Here is an 18,105-nt window from a genome sequence, read left to right as displayed (position 1 = left end):
GTTCAGAAGTTTACATACACTCAATTAGTATTTGGTAGCATTGCCTTTAAATTGTTTCACTTGGGTCAAACGTTTCGGGTAGCCTTCCACAAGCTTCCCACAGTAAGTTGGGTGAATTTTGGCCCTGACAGAGCTGGTGTAACTGAGTCACGTTTGTAGGCCTCCTTGCTCTCACACGCTTTTTCAGTTCTGCCCACAAATTCAGTTCTGCCACTCCAATACCTTGACTTTGTTGTCCTTAAGCCATTTTACCACAATTTTGGAAGTATTATTGGGAACATTGTACATTTGGAAGACCCATTTGCGACCAAGCTTTAACTTCTGATGTCTGATGTCTTGAGATATATATATCAATATATCCACATAATTTCCCTACCTCATGATGCCATCTATTTTGGGAAGAACACCAGTCTTCTGCAGCAAAGCTGCCACCCCCATGCTTCACGGTTGGGATGGTGTCCTTCGGTTTGCAAGCCTCCCCCTTATCCTCGAAAACATAACAATGGTCATTATGGCCAAACAGTTCTATTTTTGTTTCATCAGACCATTGGACATTTCTCCAAAAATTACGATCTTTGTCCCCATGTGCAGTTGCAAACCGTAGTCTGGCATTTTTATGGCAGTTTTGGAGCAGTTGCTTCTTCCTTGCTGAGCGGCCTTTCAGGTTATGTCGATATAGGACTTGTTTTACTGTGGATATAGATACTTTTGTACCTGTTTCCTCCAGCATCTTCACAAGGTCCTTTGCTGTTGTTCTGGGATTGATTTGCACTTTTCACACCAAAGTACGTTCATCTCTAGGAGACAGAATGCATCTCGTTCCTGAGTGGTATGACGACTGCGTGGTCCCATGGTGTTTATACTTGCGTACTATTGTTTGTACAGATGAACGTGGTACCTTCAGGCGTTTGGAAATGTCTCCCAAGGATGAACCAGACTTGTGGAGGTCTACAAAGATTCTGAGGTCTTGGCTGATTTCTTTTGATTTTCCTATGATGTCAAGCAAAGAGGCACTGAGTTTGAAGGTAGGCCTTGAAATACATCCACAGGTACACCTCCAATTGACTCAAATGATGTAAATTAGCCTATCAGAAGCTTCTAAAGCCATGACATCATTTTCTGGAATTTTCCAAGCTGTTTAAGGCACAGTCAACTTAGTGTATGTAAACTTCTGACCCACTGGAATTGTAATACAGTGAATTGTAAGTGAAATAATCTGTCAACAACTGTTGGAAAAATGTAATGTGTCATGCACAAAGTAGATGTCCTAAACGACTTGCCAAAACTATAGTTTGTTGTCAAGAAATTTGTGGTTGAAAAATGAGTTTTAATGACTCCAACCTAAGTGTATGTAAACTTCCGACTTCAACTGTGTGTATATATCCCCTTCTCAGACGTCGCATGCATCAACCAATGATTGGGTGCCACGTCATCGACTGGGCAGTCCGGCATCAGATTGCCTTAACATTATGTGGTTTGCTAATACGTAAAATACCTATCCGGGCGTTGCAAGATCTTGCATGCATCAGCAACACACTCGTTATTAGGCTACTAACCCCATATACACTATATGAATTCAAAAATATACATTACAATGTTTTGGAGTGCAACAGCAAATGTTGCTTTCTGCATGCCCTGGCTTGATACATCACATAGTTTGAGGTTTTACGCATGAATGTCTGTCATAATTATAAAGAGTCATATATTCAGAGTTTATGTATTGAACGGAATATTTCCCCTGAACTACACAATTATTGCAGTCATTGTGTGATTTGGGTGCCAAATACCTTTAAGATTTTAAAGGCTATCTACAGGTGTGTATGAGCATAAGTCCCAAAGTTGCGAAAATGTGAACTAACTCAGATTTACCGGGCATTTACACTGGTGCAAAGTTTGTAATGTTATTCAGATGGGAATAAAACAAAAGCTACAACAAAAAGAAGAAAAAAACATTAACCAAAATGTAAATAATGACAGTTTGGTTTTTAAGCTGTTTATTTATCACCCCCAACACGTATACATTTGACTGACACTGGTGCAAATGCTTGGTAACGATGAGCCATGCCTATTAAGGTGAGAGCCAACAGACATGTCTCTTATCAGTCACAAGGGCTGACAGGAAGTCAGTGTCTGAAGTCCAAATAAAGACCTATAAAAATGCAAACTGCTGTACACCTTGTATGACTAAGGAAGTGACATGAAGTTTTTCCTCTGGGGTTTTCTTTAGCTGCGGTGGCAGAGTTAGAGGATGGAGTCCAACAATGGGCACTTCCCTTTATACATCTACATTTTGGAACGTAGAGGCGGCTAAATACATTTGGGGAAAATCTTCTACAATGCCTTTGAGTTGGTACAAGTTGCCCCTAACTGCTGGCCCTGGGTCAGGTATGCTTTGATGCCTTAATGGTAAAGAGTAGGATTCAAGGTTGACTAATCTGATCCTAGACCAGGAGCAAAGTCTTTCTCAGGCGCTTGCAAGTAATGCAGGACTGAGTCTCTGGCACCATCTGGTGGTTCACTTCCATTTCATTCAAATGCACCTCCACTCAAGTCAAGGCACACTAGCTAAACATCCCATTACAAATGCAAGTGTCACAGTACCAGTACAATAAAGCTGGAATCCTTCAATTGTAAAACAGCAACAAAGTTCCTTCCAACAACAAAACAGTGCCCCCCCCCCCCCGCCCGACATCATTGCACGCGCTATATGTAAATTGTAAATGAGAACTTGTTCTCAACTTGCCTAACTGGTTAAATAAAGGTGAAATAAAAAAATAAAAATGTACTGCAATGAGTTTTACAATTACGATGCACCTCGGCAACAGTAACGGTGGTGGGGCGGCCAGTGGCAATGTTCCTCCTACTGAGGATCAGTAAGAGGAATCATTATCAAAACCCAGAGAAATCCCTTACCCATCATGCCCCACTGTGGATATGGTACGGCCACACAGACGTATGAAGATGCATAACAACTTAGCATTGTAGACCCAATGTTTTCCTATCAAGTTAAACACCATCAACCTCCTCAACTCAAGCTCTAACAGCACTGGAAGGATGAACTCTAACTGTTCTAAGAGGATGTCAGGTAGGTCACATCACAGAATTATAATGCATAGAGCAGAATTTAGGGATAATCTGCTTATTCCACAAAATACTTATGAACGTAGAAATATTGTGGTGCCATGTCTGCATTAAGAGTCAGTAAAGTCCCAGGAGCAGAATACTCATTGTAAGGACACTTGAGGGTCAGGTAAAGGGTCAGAGAGTAGTTCTGGGGTCAGTTAGGTAAATGAGGACGGATGTCACCACCCGTTCTGTGATTGTCCCGACTCTGGCAGAGAATGCCCCAGTGTGAGGTGGCTCATGACTGCTCTACAGTGGAGTGGTGAGTCTCTGGGTACGGTCCAGGGTCAAGGCCATGTCACTTTCTGGATCTTTTTCTTTTCTTTGAGCTCACCCTGAGGAGACAGAGACGATTACTGACAACATTCACAGATCTGTTTCGCTAATAACATCAACATTCCCAAACCTTTCCAAGTCAGTCAAATAGCCCATGAAAGCAGTCACCAACCCTGGTTCTGGAGAGCTTCTGAACGTAAAAACATTTGGTCCAGTGCAACTATAAAAAACCTGTTTCATCTACATCAGATTTATTGGATTATAATATATTATTTATAAACCGGGTGGTTTGAACACTAAATGCTGATTGGATGAAAGCAGTGGTAAAACAGATTGTATACCACGGGTATACAAAAATGCATTTGTACTGTTCTAATTACATTGGTAACCAGTTTATTATAGCAATAAGGCACCTCGGGGGTTTGTGGTATTTGGCCAATATCCAGACACTCCACATTGCATCATGCATAAGAACAGCCCTTAGCCAAGGTATATTGGCCATATACCACACCTCCTCGGGCCTTATTGCTTAAGTATACCATTTGCTGAATCCATTGTTTTGGTTGGAATTAAATCCTGCAGCTATCCAGGACTACGGTTGGTGACCAGAAAATCATCTTTAGAAAAATATTTTGCATAGACCAGTAGATACTGAGGTTCCATACCGAGCTGTCTGCATCCCGTTTGAGATTAACTGACTTGGGGGAGGAGGGAGGGCTCCCCAGACCCTTATTCCCAGTGGGACTCCTATGGGGGCCTCCTGGGCTGTGGGAGGACGAGGGGGTAGGGGTGGTGCTGGACAGCTTGCGTATGGGGCTGAAGAGGTTCATGGAGGGAGGGTGCTTGAATCTGTCGGTAACGCCAGACCCCGAGGTCTGACCCTCTGGCTTTTTCAGTCTGACGGGGCCACTTTTAGAGGAGCTGCCATCGAACACGATCAGAGGCCTCTTCCTGTTGTGGTCGTCACTGAAGCTGTAAGACAAAACAGGACACTGACTGAGGCTACAGTAGGATTAAGGCAATTCCACAGTGACTCAGATTTTTCAATTCAAAATGTATGCCCATCAAAAAAACAAACATTGATTTCAAAGTTAAACAAATCATGCAACTGTGTGCACAAGACTACTTTAAACAATGTACACAGTAAAAAAAAAAAAAAAAATATCACCACCATTAGATTTACTCTGTTAAACTTTATCTGCACAGTTCCACCTGTAAATGGGGTTTTGCGAAGAGTTGTATGGTTTGTTATCCTTGGAAATCAAAGTTTTTTTGTTTGGTATCTGTGGCCATCAAACTGCAGAGAGACATTCTTTAATATCAGGCTGATTTCCTCAACAACTAAGAGTTGGTCCAGTAGCTACCACGTTGTACCCAGCGTGAAGGACACCCACGTTGTACCCAGCGTGAAGGACACCCACGTTGTAACCAGCGTGAAGGACACCCACGTTGTACCCAGCGTGAAGGACACCCACGTTGTACCCAGCGTGAAGGACACCCACGTTGTAACCAGCGTGAAGGACACCCACGTTGTAACCAGCGTGAAGGACACCCACGTTGTAACCAGCGTGAAGGACACCCACGTTGTAACAGCGTGAAGAACACCCACGTTGTAACAGCGTGAAGAACACCCACGTAACAGCGTGAAGAACACCCACGTTGTAACAACGTGAAGAACACCCACGTTGTAACAGCGCGAAGAACACCCACGTTGTAACAGCGTGAAGAACACCCATGTTGTAACAGCGTGAAGAACACCCATGTTGTAACAGCGTGAAGAACACCCATGCACAAATACTCAGAGCAAAGTCTTGCATCACGCTCATTTCAATATGTATGGTTCTCAAATCTCCTTGTTCGAATGCCGAGTTTACCTTTGAATAAAGTCTGACTCAGTGGTATTTTTGTATTGTCAATGTAACAGAGTTAAAAGGAGTATTGTTTTTTTTAAATCAACCAAATCTCTATTTGTTATGTAAATGGCATGTTTTAGATAGGTCCAGACACCTTGGTGATTTCACGTTTTAGAGAAACATATCCGCTCCCCACCTACGAGACTGTCCGCTGGCTGTGCTCTGTCGCGCTCGAGTCTGCTCCATCCTCTTTCCCCAGCGGTTGTTTGGCAGCGCTCTCTGCGGGAGGGGGATGACGTGCCGGAGGTAGAGAGCCGTGAGCTGGTCGCGGCTCCCATCGTCTCCACTGGTTATCTTTTTCTATCCAGGACAGGGGCCAAAACAAGTGTTAGCTAGAGCCTCATTAAAACCACCAGTTGACACTCATGAACTAGACAAACGTTTTGCTACAGCGTGCTCTGGAGCAATAAGGCACCTCAGGGGTTTGTGGCATATGGTCAATATACCACAGCTAAGGGCTGTTCTTATACACAACACAGAGTGCCTGGATAAAGCCCTTAGCCGTGGTATATTGGCCATACACCACAAACCCTTATTACTATTATAAACTGGTTACCAACATAATTAGAGCAGTAAAAATAAAATGTGTCATACCTATGGTATACGTCTGATATACCACAGCTGCCAGCAGTCAGGGCTCGAAACACCCAGTTAATAATAATAAATACACCCCAGGTAATCCCTTATTTCACCTGACGCATGCGCAAAAAAATAAATAAATAAAGCCCTTAGCCGATTCACACATTTTTATAAGCTGGTTTAATAATATTTTCCTGACGATATTTCCAACATGCTGGGTTTGCATGGCCTCTTTAGTGTTCGGACGCTGGTATAAATAACTAGCTAAATCAGCGGACCATTTTGGCTACAATACAAGCTGGCTGACGTTAACTACCGGTGGCTAGCTAGCTGACAGGCTAGCTAGCTGGGACCTAGCTGACTAGCGCAAAATCAACCCTCTCCTTGTTGAAATTCAACCCTGATTCGTCTCTTACCTCATTCAGAACCAACTGGATAAACTCATGAGACAGGAGCTCGGGGTGTAGTAAGAGATCTGCGTTAGAAGCGCCTCTATCCTGAGATGTGTCTTTCCCTTCACGCCCCATGCTAGTGGAGCGCGCCATCTTTGCCCTCTCGCCCCAGCATCCTCTACGACTGGTTGTGACGTATTTCATCTGTCCCATCAATCAGATACATCATCAAAGTAGGGCTCAAATGGGCTACGTCTCAATCAATTATAATGGCTTCCTCTCCTTATGTCTATGTATCATTCATTTTAAGTAAGCCAGTGATACACTTAATGCAGAGACTTTATTTTCATGTTGCATAAAAAGGATCTGTAGGGATGTTTTCGCTGTCAGTTCTTGCAGCTCAGTGTGCTGAGAAAACGAAGCAACCTTTGCCTGTCCCTTAAATCTAAAGCCTGTTTTGTGATATATTTAGGTCTTGCCTAAGGTTATTAGGAGATAGGGTAAGGCAAACTTATGCTAGATCTGTGTCTAAAGGTCACTTCTACCTGGGCATCGATGTGTACATAGTACACATCTTTCCTTGTTCATTCAAGCAGTAGAATTGAGATAATCACACCGTACGCAAAGTGTATGAGTTGACATGGTGTGCCCTAGATTTGAACTTCTCTCAGTAAACTGTTTAACCACGGTACATATGGAGATGCATTACCTACAACACAGACTGTGTGTTCTGCTGTGGAAGATATGGGTCTTCCACACATAAATGCACTCCGCATCCGACAACCAATAGAGGTCTTTAGTATCCCAGCAACACAACCATTGTATTGACATTGTAGAGGCAGGGGATGGCTGTACGTGGTTTGTGTTCGACAACATGTTCTACCTTTGTCAACCAGCATGGCCCAACATATATTTTAGTTCCAGTTTAAGGTACAATGCTAGCCTATTACAGTTTATGTAGACAACTTATAACTGTGTTTAACATGATTTGTTATCTTTAATTTCTACTCAGTCTATAGGCTACATATGCATAGTTGATGATGTCAACACACCTGTTAATTGGATTGTTAGTTCATTCAGTTAATCAATTATTCATTCACAGAAACACTTTTATACTGATCAACATTCCTTTACAATTTTATCCAACGTTTTCATTTACATTCAGTATAATTAGACATATACAACAACCATCTGGGTAAACGATCACCAACAGTACTCAGCCAATTATACAAACACCATGGAAATGGTTCATTAGAAAACACTGTTCCCAGTTGTACATCATTTCTCTTCAGGTCTTTTTTTAGGAGAAGGGAAATAAAGACTTTTGAGTGGCTCTGTTCATGGCTGTTCAGTGTCCACAGCACTTTAGACAAAACACAAGAATGTACTGTCCTCGCCACTATTGCGCCAATGCAAATAATTAGTTAAAAGACAGCAATGTTTTAGCAGCAAGCCGTCTATACTGTTGAAATGTTGATGTCTTAACAAATCGTATAGAGTATAGCATGTCCTTTACACCAGTGGAGCGCCCTGTAGCTTCAAGATCAGAGTTGGTGACCACTGCTTTCCACGGTTACCATGGCATGTCCTCAGAGTGACCGTTAGTTCCACACAGCTGACTGGGTCTCACTGCACACGTAGATGTTACTGTCACACAGCCGACTGGGTCTCACTGCACACGTAGATGTTACTGTCACACAGCCGACTGGGTCTCACTGCACACGTAGATGTTACTGTCACACAGCCGACTGGGTCTCACTGCACACGTAGATGTTACTGTCACACAGCCGACTGGGTCTCACTGCACACGTAGATGTTACTGTCACACAGCCGACTGGGTCTCACTGCACACGTAGATGTTACTGTCACACAGCCGACTGGGTCTCACTGCACACGTAGATGTTACTGTCACACAGCCGACTGGGTCTCACTGCACACGTAGATGTTACTGTCACACAGCCGACTGGGTCTCACTGCACACGTAGATGTTACTGTCACACAGCCGACTGGGTCTCACTGCACACGTAGATGTTACTGGGTCTCACCCTCCTGTGGCTCCGGCCCGGCACCCTGGGACACAGCCTGCAGCTCTTGGGCATGAACTCCAGACACGCCTCCCGGAACTTCCTGATCCTCCAGCAGTAGATGACTGGGTTAAACACAGTCTTCAGATAGCTGAGCCACAGAGCCCCCACACTGACCGGATAGAAGGCAGGGCTGAAGTAGAACCTCCGGCTGAACACGGCCAGCAAACTGACAACTGTGTGGGGCAGCCAGCACACAGAGAAGCCGATGAAGAGGATGAGGATGGTGGTGAAGGCCCGCGTCTTGAAGCTCATGTCCACATTGACCTGCGGGGGACGTTGCAGGCCAGTCAGGCCCAGCTTGCTGACCTGGTTGAGGACTGGGAGGCTGGCCTGGTCGGAGGTGTGGTTGTGGATGCGCAGGGCGTTGCGTCGGACCGTGTTAAGGATGCACAGGTAGGAGTAGAGCATGATGCCGAACGGCACAAAGAATACAGCCACTGCCAGCAGCACCGTGTAGCAGCGGTCGGCCAGCGACTCACTGTAGCCCAGCACGCACTGTGGTGCCCAGGCCCCCCCAATTCCCGTCACACCCGCCGCACCCGCCCGCCAGCCGATCACGGACGGGAGCGCCACGCAGAGGGACAGCGCCCAGGAAGCGCCGATGAGCAGCTTGGCACGGTGTGGCGTCAGCTTGTCCTGCCGCTGAACGATAATGAGGAAACGGTCTACGCTGATGATGAGGAGGATGGACACACCCTCCAGGACAAAGAGCCAATAGAGCATGACGGAAGCACGGCAGAACCCTCCCCCGAAGCGCCAGTCGGCGGTAGCCACGGTGACGGCGGTGAAGGGCATGCAGAGCAGCGAGAGCATGATGTCAGAGAATGCCAGCGTAGCGAGGAGCAGGTTGATGGCAGAACGCATAGCGGGCTTCTGGTAGACGATCAGACACACGATGGCGTTGCCTAGGAAACCGATGGCGATCATGAAGATCATGATAGCGGCCAGCGTCACACGCAGGGTGACAGGCATGAGGGGACTAGTAGTCCCAACCCCTGGCGGCGGAGGTGGCGGCGGTGAAATCACCACCCCTTCCTCTTCTTCCAGCTCCATCAGGGGGGCACACCTAGCCAGCAGGCTGCCGTTGCAAAACGCCATAGCGATGGTTATCAGGCTAACAGTCAGTTCCACCCAGGATACACATCATTTTTCTTTAGTCTAAAGTTGTGTTGTCAAAGCTTCCTTGGTCAGTCACACGTCCTGTCATTCATGGCCAGGTCTGAAACAGAAGCAACATTTTACATGTCAAATACATGCTGGAACAAAACGTGCATCCTAGAAACATTTGAGTGCAACATAGTTCCTTAAGAACAAAACAGACGGGACAGAAGGATTAGTGGTAGTGGGTTCGATCCCCGGGACCACCCATACGTAGAATGTATGCACACATGACTGTAAGTCGCTTTGGATAAAAGCGTCTGCTAAATGGCAAATATATATATATATATAAATATATATCGACATCCAAAAGGTAATCTACTGCAGAAAACGTTCGTTATGGTGTTTTGTCCACGTGAATTACTAGTAGTACTACGGGCTGTGGACAAGTAACTGAAGCCCATACTTGTAGCGTTAGAGTTGTTGTTGTTTTCTATACCGGGGAAGCCCACACAAACAGGAGGGAAGCTAGTGTTTGGCTGGGAGCGAGGCTCATCAGCTTGTCACAGACACTGGGGCCTATGCTCTGGTTATTATCTGTTCAAAGTGTGAATTAGAATCAGAGGAGAGATGGATCACATTTAGTGGAGGCGTGGAGGGGGAATGACTTGCCTGTGCCTCTGACGCTTATAGACTGTTATATAACCCAGATAGGTTGGGCGGCGCACTTCCACACCCAGGCAGTCACCCGTTTTATGAACGAGGGGGGCAGGACCGAGTTTGGGAAGGCCTGCATCACATACACACAGACCTTGTTGGCGAGGCAAAATCTCATCTGCTGGGGCAGCTCCACTACAGAATGTAATCCAGATGAAAGTGAATAGCTCACTCACAGGACACAGCTGTTGCCATGGTTGCAACCCCTTCTCTCGCTCGGGGGGTGGGGTGGAGGGATGGGGAATACTGTGGCTTTAAGCACCATCATGATGCACCTAGTGGTTCCTTTAACCCTGTAAGTCGCTCTGGATAAGAGCGTCTGCTAAATGACTTAAATGTAAATGTAAATGTAAACAAGCCCTTCTCAACACAGTGCTTCCTCCATCTACACAGCTGTGAAAGGCAGGTGACGACCTGGAAGAGGACCACTGTCTCAACATTATGGATCTCATCAACCAATCAATATGGAGGTTGTATGTGTGGGTGCTTTTCTGCTTTAAGCTTTTGAAAATGGATATTTTTGCCTCAACCTTTACAAAGGAAAATTCTAGATGAATGATCCCTGTTGTGGATTCATATACAAGACCTTGCGTCAAAAGTGTTACTGATCGTTGCTGAGGCAACCAGGTCATCACATCCATGGTAACAAGGCAACCTCCCCTTCACCCCCATCCCCATCTCTCTGCTCCCTGCAAATGTCTGTGACATTACATTGTCTGTCTGTGAGTGGGGCTGTTGCGACCCACATATCAAACCGGCACTTCCACACTCACTAACTAGTCCATTTCCTCCAGTGTTGGAGTAAAATGACTCTGGTATAAATACATGAGATAGAAACGAGAAGAGCCTGTTCTGAAGAAACATAGCTATGCTGCTACCAGGCTGCCTCCCCCATTTCCCCATCCCTCCATCTCTCATTGAATGAAATTCACCCACTTCTGTGCACGCGCATAGTCCCGATGGAGAGAATAATGAAGCAATGTTACAGACAGATGAAAGAGAGAGGGAAAGATGGCGAGAGAGAGCGAGAGAGGGAGGGGGTGAGAGAGACAGAGAGAGGGGGTGAGAGAGAGACAGCAGTGCATTCTCACAGTTGATTACGCTCCTCCTCCTTTATCTGTTCAGAGATGGAAAGGTGGTATTTTAGATTTGATATTCATTTATTTTTATTTAACCTTTATTTATACAGGGAATCCAAATTGATACCAGGGTCTCTTTTTCAATAGTACCCTGTGTTACAACAATCAACAATCGCATCAGCTTAAATGGATAAGTTGCATACAGAGCAGAAATTCTATATAGAGTAAAATGAATTAGATTTTACATGTTCACTCCACAATGAACAGGTCTTGAATAAAGTCTTAAAGTGACATAAACCAGGACGTCGAGCTCTAATGCATCCCACTGGGCACACACTGGTTGAATCAACGTTGTTTCCACATCATTTCAATGACATTACGTTGAACCAATGTGGAATAGATATTGAATTGATGTGCCCAGAGAGATACTTCCTTCCTTCCTTCCTTTGAGTAATCACTGATATAAAGTGCATGGATAGGTGTAAAGTTTCTAATGGAAACGTTGCTTTTATCAATCCACTTGTGTTAAATCAGTAATTACTTCAAGGCAGGGAGGAAGGAATGATGGATGGATTTAAAGGACAGTTGAACTCTTGATTTGTGCAGTTCATTTGTACAAGTGTACTCAACACAAGGCCTGGATTGGCACAGAGTAGGCTTATGACCAGGAGGATGTCACACAGAGATGACAAGGCCACTGGCTGACTGTCTGGCTGATTGACTGTCTGGCTGACTAACTGGCTTTCTGACTGTCTGGCTGACAGATGGACACGCTGGCTGGCTGACTGACTGGCTGACTGTCTTGCCAGGTCACAGTTGTAAATGAGAACTTGTCCTCAACTGGCCAACCTGGTCCAATAAAGGTGAAATAAAAAATCAAATAAAAATATGATACAGATCAGGATTTTGCTCTATATGCTGCTAGCCTGCACTCCTTCCAGGACCCCAGGAAGAAAAGATATGGCTTTATGCAACAGCTAATGGGGATCCAAATCAACTACATCAACAGTCTGAATCTGAGCATCTCAGTACTAGCTACACAATCAATGTGTAGTAAATCTATGGCTGTGTTTTTAGACATCCACTGATTGGCGGAGGATACTCACATTGATTCACTCTATCCAATGAGATAACAGAATACTGTTTGGTGTACTTAGACCACTTCAATGCACTCTATCCAATGAGAATGCAGATTACAATTCAGGCAATAGAGAGAGAATAGCCCTCTTCTTCATCAGGTCAATATATGGTTGTTGGGATACACAGACCTGCAATGATTTGAGAGTAGCAGTGTATGTGCTTATGGAGAATTAGTATGTGTTTGAGTCACCAGAAATCTCATTATTGATACATGGAACCGTTTGTTGCATCCTTTGTGCTGTGAAAACGTCTCACTGATAGGGTCAACAGAGAACATGTCCATTAGAAGACAGTATATCCAGTCAGACATTGTCTGTTCACCTCCCCATAACCATATTAATTAATTCAGGCCTGGTCAAATGCATTCTGATCGACATTTCATTTTTAAACACCACGCTATCATATTCCCACCGATTTTTTTAAATCCCTCATTAATTCTGAATACCCTTATAGCTGATTAAGGATTGTGTTTTGTCAATTGTCTAATTCGACTGAATTGTGTAATGTAACGAGACTGTTTTGTCATACATTTAGCAAAAATATAGTCTACACAGTGATCAAATTGTTCTCCATTCTCGTCAAGTAGAGTAGCACAATGCGCATTGTTTCGAGCGCCATAATTATAATCGAGAAATGGTGCAAAATGACGGATCAAACAGCCTACCTTTGATCACTGCGACTCACAATGACGTTGATGTTGAGTTTCGGGTGGCTTGTCCTGTTATCATTACAAGACGTATAGGAAGACGCACTGTCCACGGCAAACACACATTCCATCGCCTCCTTCCATCCAGGATCCACCCAAACCAAACCACTTTGCTTTTCTCAATCGGCAATCAAGACATGTGCTGTGCAGTCGCCTGCTGACGCGCAAGGCGCGGACCGGTCCGCTGGTTTAAACGTGTTGATTTGAAGAGGAAACTCGATTTGTCGATTAGAATTCTTAATTTAGTTAGCAAGCACACCTTATATTGAAAAAACATATCGAAGACGAAATCGATACATGCCGACAATAAAGCAAGTAATTCCAAATGATATAGCCTGTGTCATTAAATAACCCTCATTTGCTAACCATCTGAAACGGAATAAAGTGGGAATGAAACTGATCTCCCCACAATGTTGTAGCTCTACCTAGGCAAAAGTCTAAAGATATAGGCCTCAGTCTGTATGGATAAGCAACTAGATTGGGCCTAAACACATCTTAACAATCACCTCTATAATATATTCAATGTATTCAGTAGCACTATAGCCTAGCCTACATGACGTCAATAATAGCCCGTTCTTTAGACATGCTTACCTACTTAGGCTACCATGTGTAGAACATGTTCATATGTATTTCAACCATATGTATGGAGATTAGTACCCTGCCTGTGTCACATACACACATTATGTTCTTCTACCTTCATGTGGACCAAAATCCTATTTTCCCTCACCCTAACCTTAACCCTAAACCTAACCACTAACCTCTTACCCTAACCCTAACCCTAATTCTAACCCTCACCTTAACCTAACAACTAACCTCTTACCCTAACCCTAACCTTAACCCTAAACCTAACCACTAACCTCTTACCCTAACCCTAATTCTAACCCTAACCTTAACCTAACAACAACTAACCTCTTACGCTAACCTAAACCCTAAACCTAACCACTAACCTCTTACCCTAACCCTAATTCTAACCCTAACCTTAACCTAACAACTAACCTCTTACCCTAACCTAAACCCTAAACCTAACCACTAACCTCTTACCCTAATTCTAACCCTAACCTTAATTGTAACCTTAAACTTAAAATAGCCTTTGTCCTAATGGGAAAAATCCCCACAAGGGAGAATTTTCCTTTTCTTACAATCCTTTTGGGGATTTTAGGTCCCCACAAGGATAGAAGAACCAACACACACACACACACACACACACACACACACACACACACACACACACACACACACACACACACACACACACACACACACACACACACACACACACACACACACACACACACACACACACACACACACACACACACACACACAGAGAGAGAGAGAGAGAGAGAGAGAGAGACATTCATACTGTGGGATACTCAGACAGACAGAGAAGAGAACTGTAACAATAATAATGTAATGGACATGTAGCAAGACTGTATTACTTCCAGTAGATGGCAGCATTGTCATAGTGTTTACTACATTTGCAGATTCACTCAGGAGCCTCTCACAGTGCAAATGTGCACATGTGAGTGGAAGGACATGTGCAAATACACACACACACACACACACACACACACACACACACACACACACACACACACACACACACACACACACACACACACACACACACACACACACACACACACACACACACACACACACACACACACACACACACACACACACACACACACACACACACACACACACACACACAATCCAAATGTTCATATTGCAACAGCTCCTCAGACAGTCATTTTGTATTGTAGATATGTCATGGCAGAGTAGTCGTGTAACAAGGTGTTGCATGATGCACTGTTTTATTTGTGTGATGTAACTGCCTTCATCTTGTTTGGACCCCAGGAAGAGTAGCTGCTGCCTTGGCAACAGCTAATGGAGATCCTTAATAAATGCAAATACAGTAGGCATCCCATTATGTGTTTTGTATAAAGATTGTTATATCATCTCTCTGTTCATGGAGAAATCTACAGTATGTCGTCTTGAGATGTAGTTGAGAGATGTAGATACTTTGATGACATACATTATTATTATTATATTTATATATATTATTATATATTACATACCACTGATCTATGGTATTTCTGAATGACAATCTAGTGTTACTCTGTTTACATGCTCCTGACCCGACACAGTGATGTCAGCTAGTTGACCATGTCTCTCTCTCTCTCTCTCTCTTCTCTCTCTCTCTCTCTCTCTCTCTCTCTCTCTCTCTCTCTCTCTCTCTCTCTCTCTCTCTCTCTCTCTCTCTCTCTCTCTCTCTCTCTCTCTCTCTCTCTCTCAATTCAATTACAGTTTTTCTCAATTGCTAAAACACAATTTCTGAAACCTTGCTCCATTTCCTGAAAACATTAAACACAAAACCTCATCTTCAAGCACTATTTACATAACCTCTGACTCCTCTTGCAAAATGAAACATTCGCCTCAAAACAGTTTTATCTGTGGTCAAAATCAAAATGATATACACTCTCAAGCAGTCAGTAAACAATACACCGAAAAATAGAAAACACATTGTTCAAAACCTACAATTGTCAGTGAGAAGTACATTTTTAATCTAAAAAAATATTCATATTTTTCCGTCATTGTCTTTTGATGAACGAAAACATGTTCTATCATAGTAGCTCAAAATTGATCAGAAATTACTACTCTGCTTTGCTCTTTGCAATTTAGTTTTTTGTTATTCCTCCTCCTTGTACCCCTACATTTACAGTACTGTACCCTGCATCTCACAAACTTGTCCTTTGTCTCTGTGATACTGTAATTCTTGTTCTTTGTTGATATGAACCTGCAACCAGTCAAAATCTATTGAGCAGTCAGTACTGTTAATAAATGGAAAGCACAATGTTCAGGGCCATACAATTTGTCCATTGTACAGCATACATCCTACAATGCACTGTACTACAGTATCCATTCTCAGACTTCTCCTTCCCACCTTCAACAACCTGTTTGCTATCTGAACGGGCTTATATTGGTTGTCGCATCATTTGAAACAAGTTAAATACATTTTGAGTGGTTGTGTTCAATCAATGACATATGTTCTCTATTTATATTTGATTGTTGCCACTTGTGTTTACCAGTATGGATGACATGTGCATTAGAGTGCAGAATGTGTTTTGAGAATGAGAATGTATTTAGAGTTTTGCTGAAAAGTCTAAGTGAGATCTGCAAATTGTGTTTCATCATGTGAAATGGTTTAAGGTATTGAGAACAGACTGCATAATTAGCTAAATGAGTCCAGGTAACTGAGAACGTTGTTCAGCCAATGGGTTTTAGTGTTTTAGCAATTGAGAAAAACTGTAAATTCAAATAGTTGTATTGGCAAGGGAAACGTGTTTACATTGCCATAGCAAGTGAAATAGATAATAAACAAATGTGAAATAAACAATCAGAAATGAACAGTCAACATTACACTCACAAAGGTTTCAAAAGAACATATACTCTCTCTCTCTCTGACTCTCTCTCATTTAATTCAATTAAAAGAGCTTTATTGGCTTGGGAAACATATGTTTACATGGCCAAAGCAAGTGAAATATACAATGAACAAAATGGAAATAAACAATCTAAAGTTAACAGTAAACATTACAATCACAGAAGTTTGAAATAATATAGACATTTCCGATGTTATATTATTGGCTATGTACAGCATTGTAACAATGTGCAAATAAATAAACAAATAAGGTTGTATTTACAACGGTGTTTGTGCACCACTGGTTGCCTTTTTCTAGTGTCAACAAGTCACAAATATTGCTGCTGTGTTGGTATTTCACCTAATAGATATAGGAGGTTATCAAGATTGGATTTGTTTTCAAATTCTTTGTGGATCTGTGTAATCTGAGGGAAATACCTTGTCTCTAATATGTTCATACATTTGGCAGGAGGCTAGGAAGTGCAGCTCGCTTTCCACCTCATTGTGTGGGCAGTGGGCAATAGCGGCCTCTCTTGATAGCAAGCAGGACATAGTCAAAGCTTTTCTTTATATGGGTTTCGTCACAGTGGTCAGGTATTCTGTTACTGTGTATTCTCTGATTAGAGACAGACATTCCAGTTTGTTCAGTTTTTTCCAATGTGTAAATTAATTATACTTTTGTTTTGTTATGATTTGGTTGGGTCTAATTGTGTTGCGGTCCTGGGGCTCTGTGGGGTCTGTTTGTGAACAGAGTCCCAGTACCAACGGGCTGAGGGGACTATTCTCTGGTTCATCTCTCTGTAGGTGAGGCCTTAGTTATGGAGACTTTGAGAATCGCTTCCTTTTAGGTGGTTGTAGAATGGAATTGCTCATTTCTGAATTTGAATGATTAGTGGGAATCATCCTAATTCTGCTCTGCATTATTTGGTGTTCTACGTTATACATGGATGATGTGTTTGCAGAATTCTGCATGCAGTCTCAATTTGGTTGGTGCCCTAGGCCTCACAACCATAAAGGGCAACATGTTCTATGACTGAAGTATTTTATAGCTAGATCCTAAATGGGATGTCAAATTTGATGTTCCTTTTGATGGCGTAGAAGGTCCTTCTTGCCTTATCTCTCAGATCGTTCACAGCTTTGTGGAAGTTCAAATCAAATCTAACTTTATTTGCCACGTGCCAAATACAGTGTAGACTTGACCGTGAAATGCTGACTTACAAGCCCTTAACCATCAGTGTAGACTTGACCGTGAAATGCTGACTTACAAGCCCTTAACCATCAGTGTAGACTTGACCGTGAAATGCTGACTTACAAGCCCTTAACCATCAGTGTAGACTTGACCGTGAAATGCTGACTTACAAGCCCTTAACCATCAGTGTAGACTTGACCGTGAAATGCTGACTTACAAGCCCTTAACCATCAGTGCAGTTCAAGAAGTAGAAAATATTTACCAAGTAGACTAAAATAAAAGTAATAATAAAAAGTAACACAATAAGAATAACGAGGCTATATACAGGGGGCACCGGTACGGAGTCAGTGTGGAGGATATATACAGGGGGCACCGGTACAGA

The 18,105-nt window shown here is 43.2% G+C and overlaps 2 protein-coding genes across 3 annotated transcripts; both read right to left on the bottom strand.

Annotated features, from left to right (window-relative positions):
- Positions 1-2,689: 2,689 nt before the first annotated feature.
- lg09h2orf49 (linkage group 09 C2orf49 homolog) lies at positions 2,690-6,481 on the bottom strand. Its single transcript, XM_046363737.1, has 4 exons — positions 6,308-6,481; positions 5,449-5,612; positions 4,065-4,371; positions 2,690-3,458 (listed from the first exon to the last, which is right to left on the bottom strand). Exons 1-4 carry the CDS (start codon positions 6,434-6,436, stop codon positions 3,411-3,413), a joined length of 648 nt encoding a protein of 215 aa, XP_046219693.1. The 5' UTR covers positions 6,437-6,481; the 3' UTR covers positions 2,690-3,410.
- Positions 6,482-6,787: 306 nt separating this feature from the next.
- On the bottom strand, positions 6,788-13,505 carry gpr45 (G protein-coupled receptor 45). Of its 2 annotated transcripts, XM_046361167.1 has the most exons (3): positions 13,069-13,505; positions 8,314-9,589; positions 6,788-8,270 (listed from the first exon to the last, which is right to left on the bottom strand). In XM_046361167.1, the coding sequence occupies exons 2-3, from the start codon at positions 9,466-9,468 to the stop codon at positions 8,235-8,237; spliced, it is 1,191 nt and encodes a 396-aa protein (XP_046217123.1). In that variant the 5' UTR covers positions 9,469-9,589; positions 13,069-13,505; the 3' UTR covers positions 6,788-8,234. The 2 variants fall into 2 exon arrangements, with proteins under 2 accessions (XP_046217123.1, XP_046217122.1); XM_046361166.1 differs by having other exon boundaries at positions 6,790-9,589.
- Positions 13,506-18,105: the final 4,600 nt, after the last annotated feature.

This window comes from Oncorhynchus gorbuscha, linkage group LG09 (genome assembly GCF_021184085.1).
Source record: "Oncorhynchus gorbuscha isolate QuinsamMale2020 ecotype Even-year linkage group LG09, OgorEven_v1.0, whole genome shotgun sequence".
In the NCBI taxonomy this organism is placed as follows: domain Eukaryota; kingdom Metazoa; phylum Chordata; class Actinopteri; order Salmoniformes; family Salmonidae; genus Oncorhynchus; species Oncorhynchus gorbuscha.
Note: the sequence above shows the minus strand (reverse complement) of the source record. Positions and strands in the feature narration are given on the sequence as shown.

Bases quoted from the DNA above. Each gene is read 5' to 3' on its own strand.
- lg09h2orf49 (XM_046363737.1), bottom strand. From the start codon at position 6,436: ATGGCGCGCTCCACTAGCATGGGGCGTGAAGGGAAAGACACATCTCAG. The intron at 4,372-5,448 runs GTGGGGAGCGGA...TTTGTCTTACAG, and splicing joins GCCAGCGGACAGTCTCGTAG to CTTCAGTGACGACCACAACA. The intron at 3,459-4,064 runs GTATGGAACCTC...CTGTCTCCTCAG, and splicing joins AACGGGATGCAGACAGCTCG to GGTGAGCTCAAAGAAAAGAA.
- gpr45 (XM_046361167.1), bottom strand. From the start codon at position 9,468: ATGGCGTTTTGCAACGGCAGCCTGCTGGCTAGGTGTGCCCCCCTGATG. The intron at 8,271-8,313 runs ATCTACGTGTGC...TGTGACAGTAAC, and splicing joins GGAGGGTGAGACCCAGTAAC to ATCTACGTGTGCAGTGAGAC.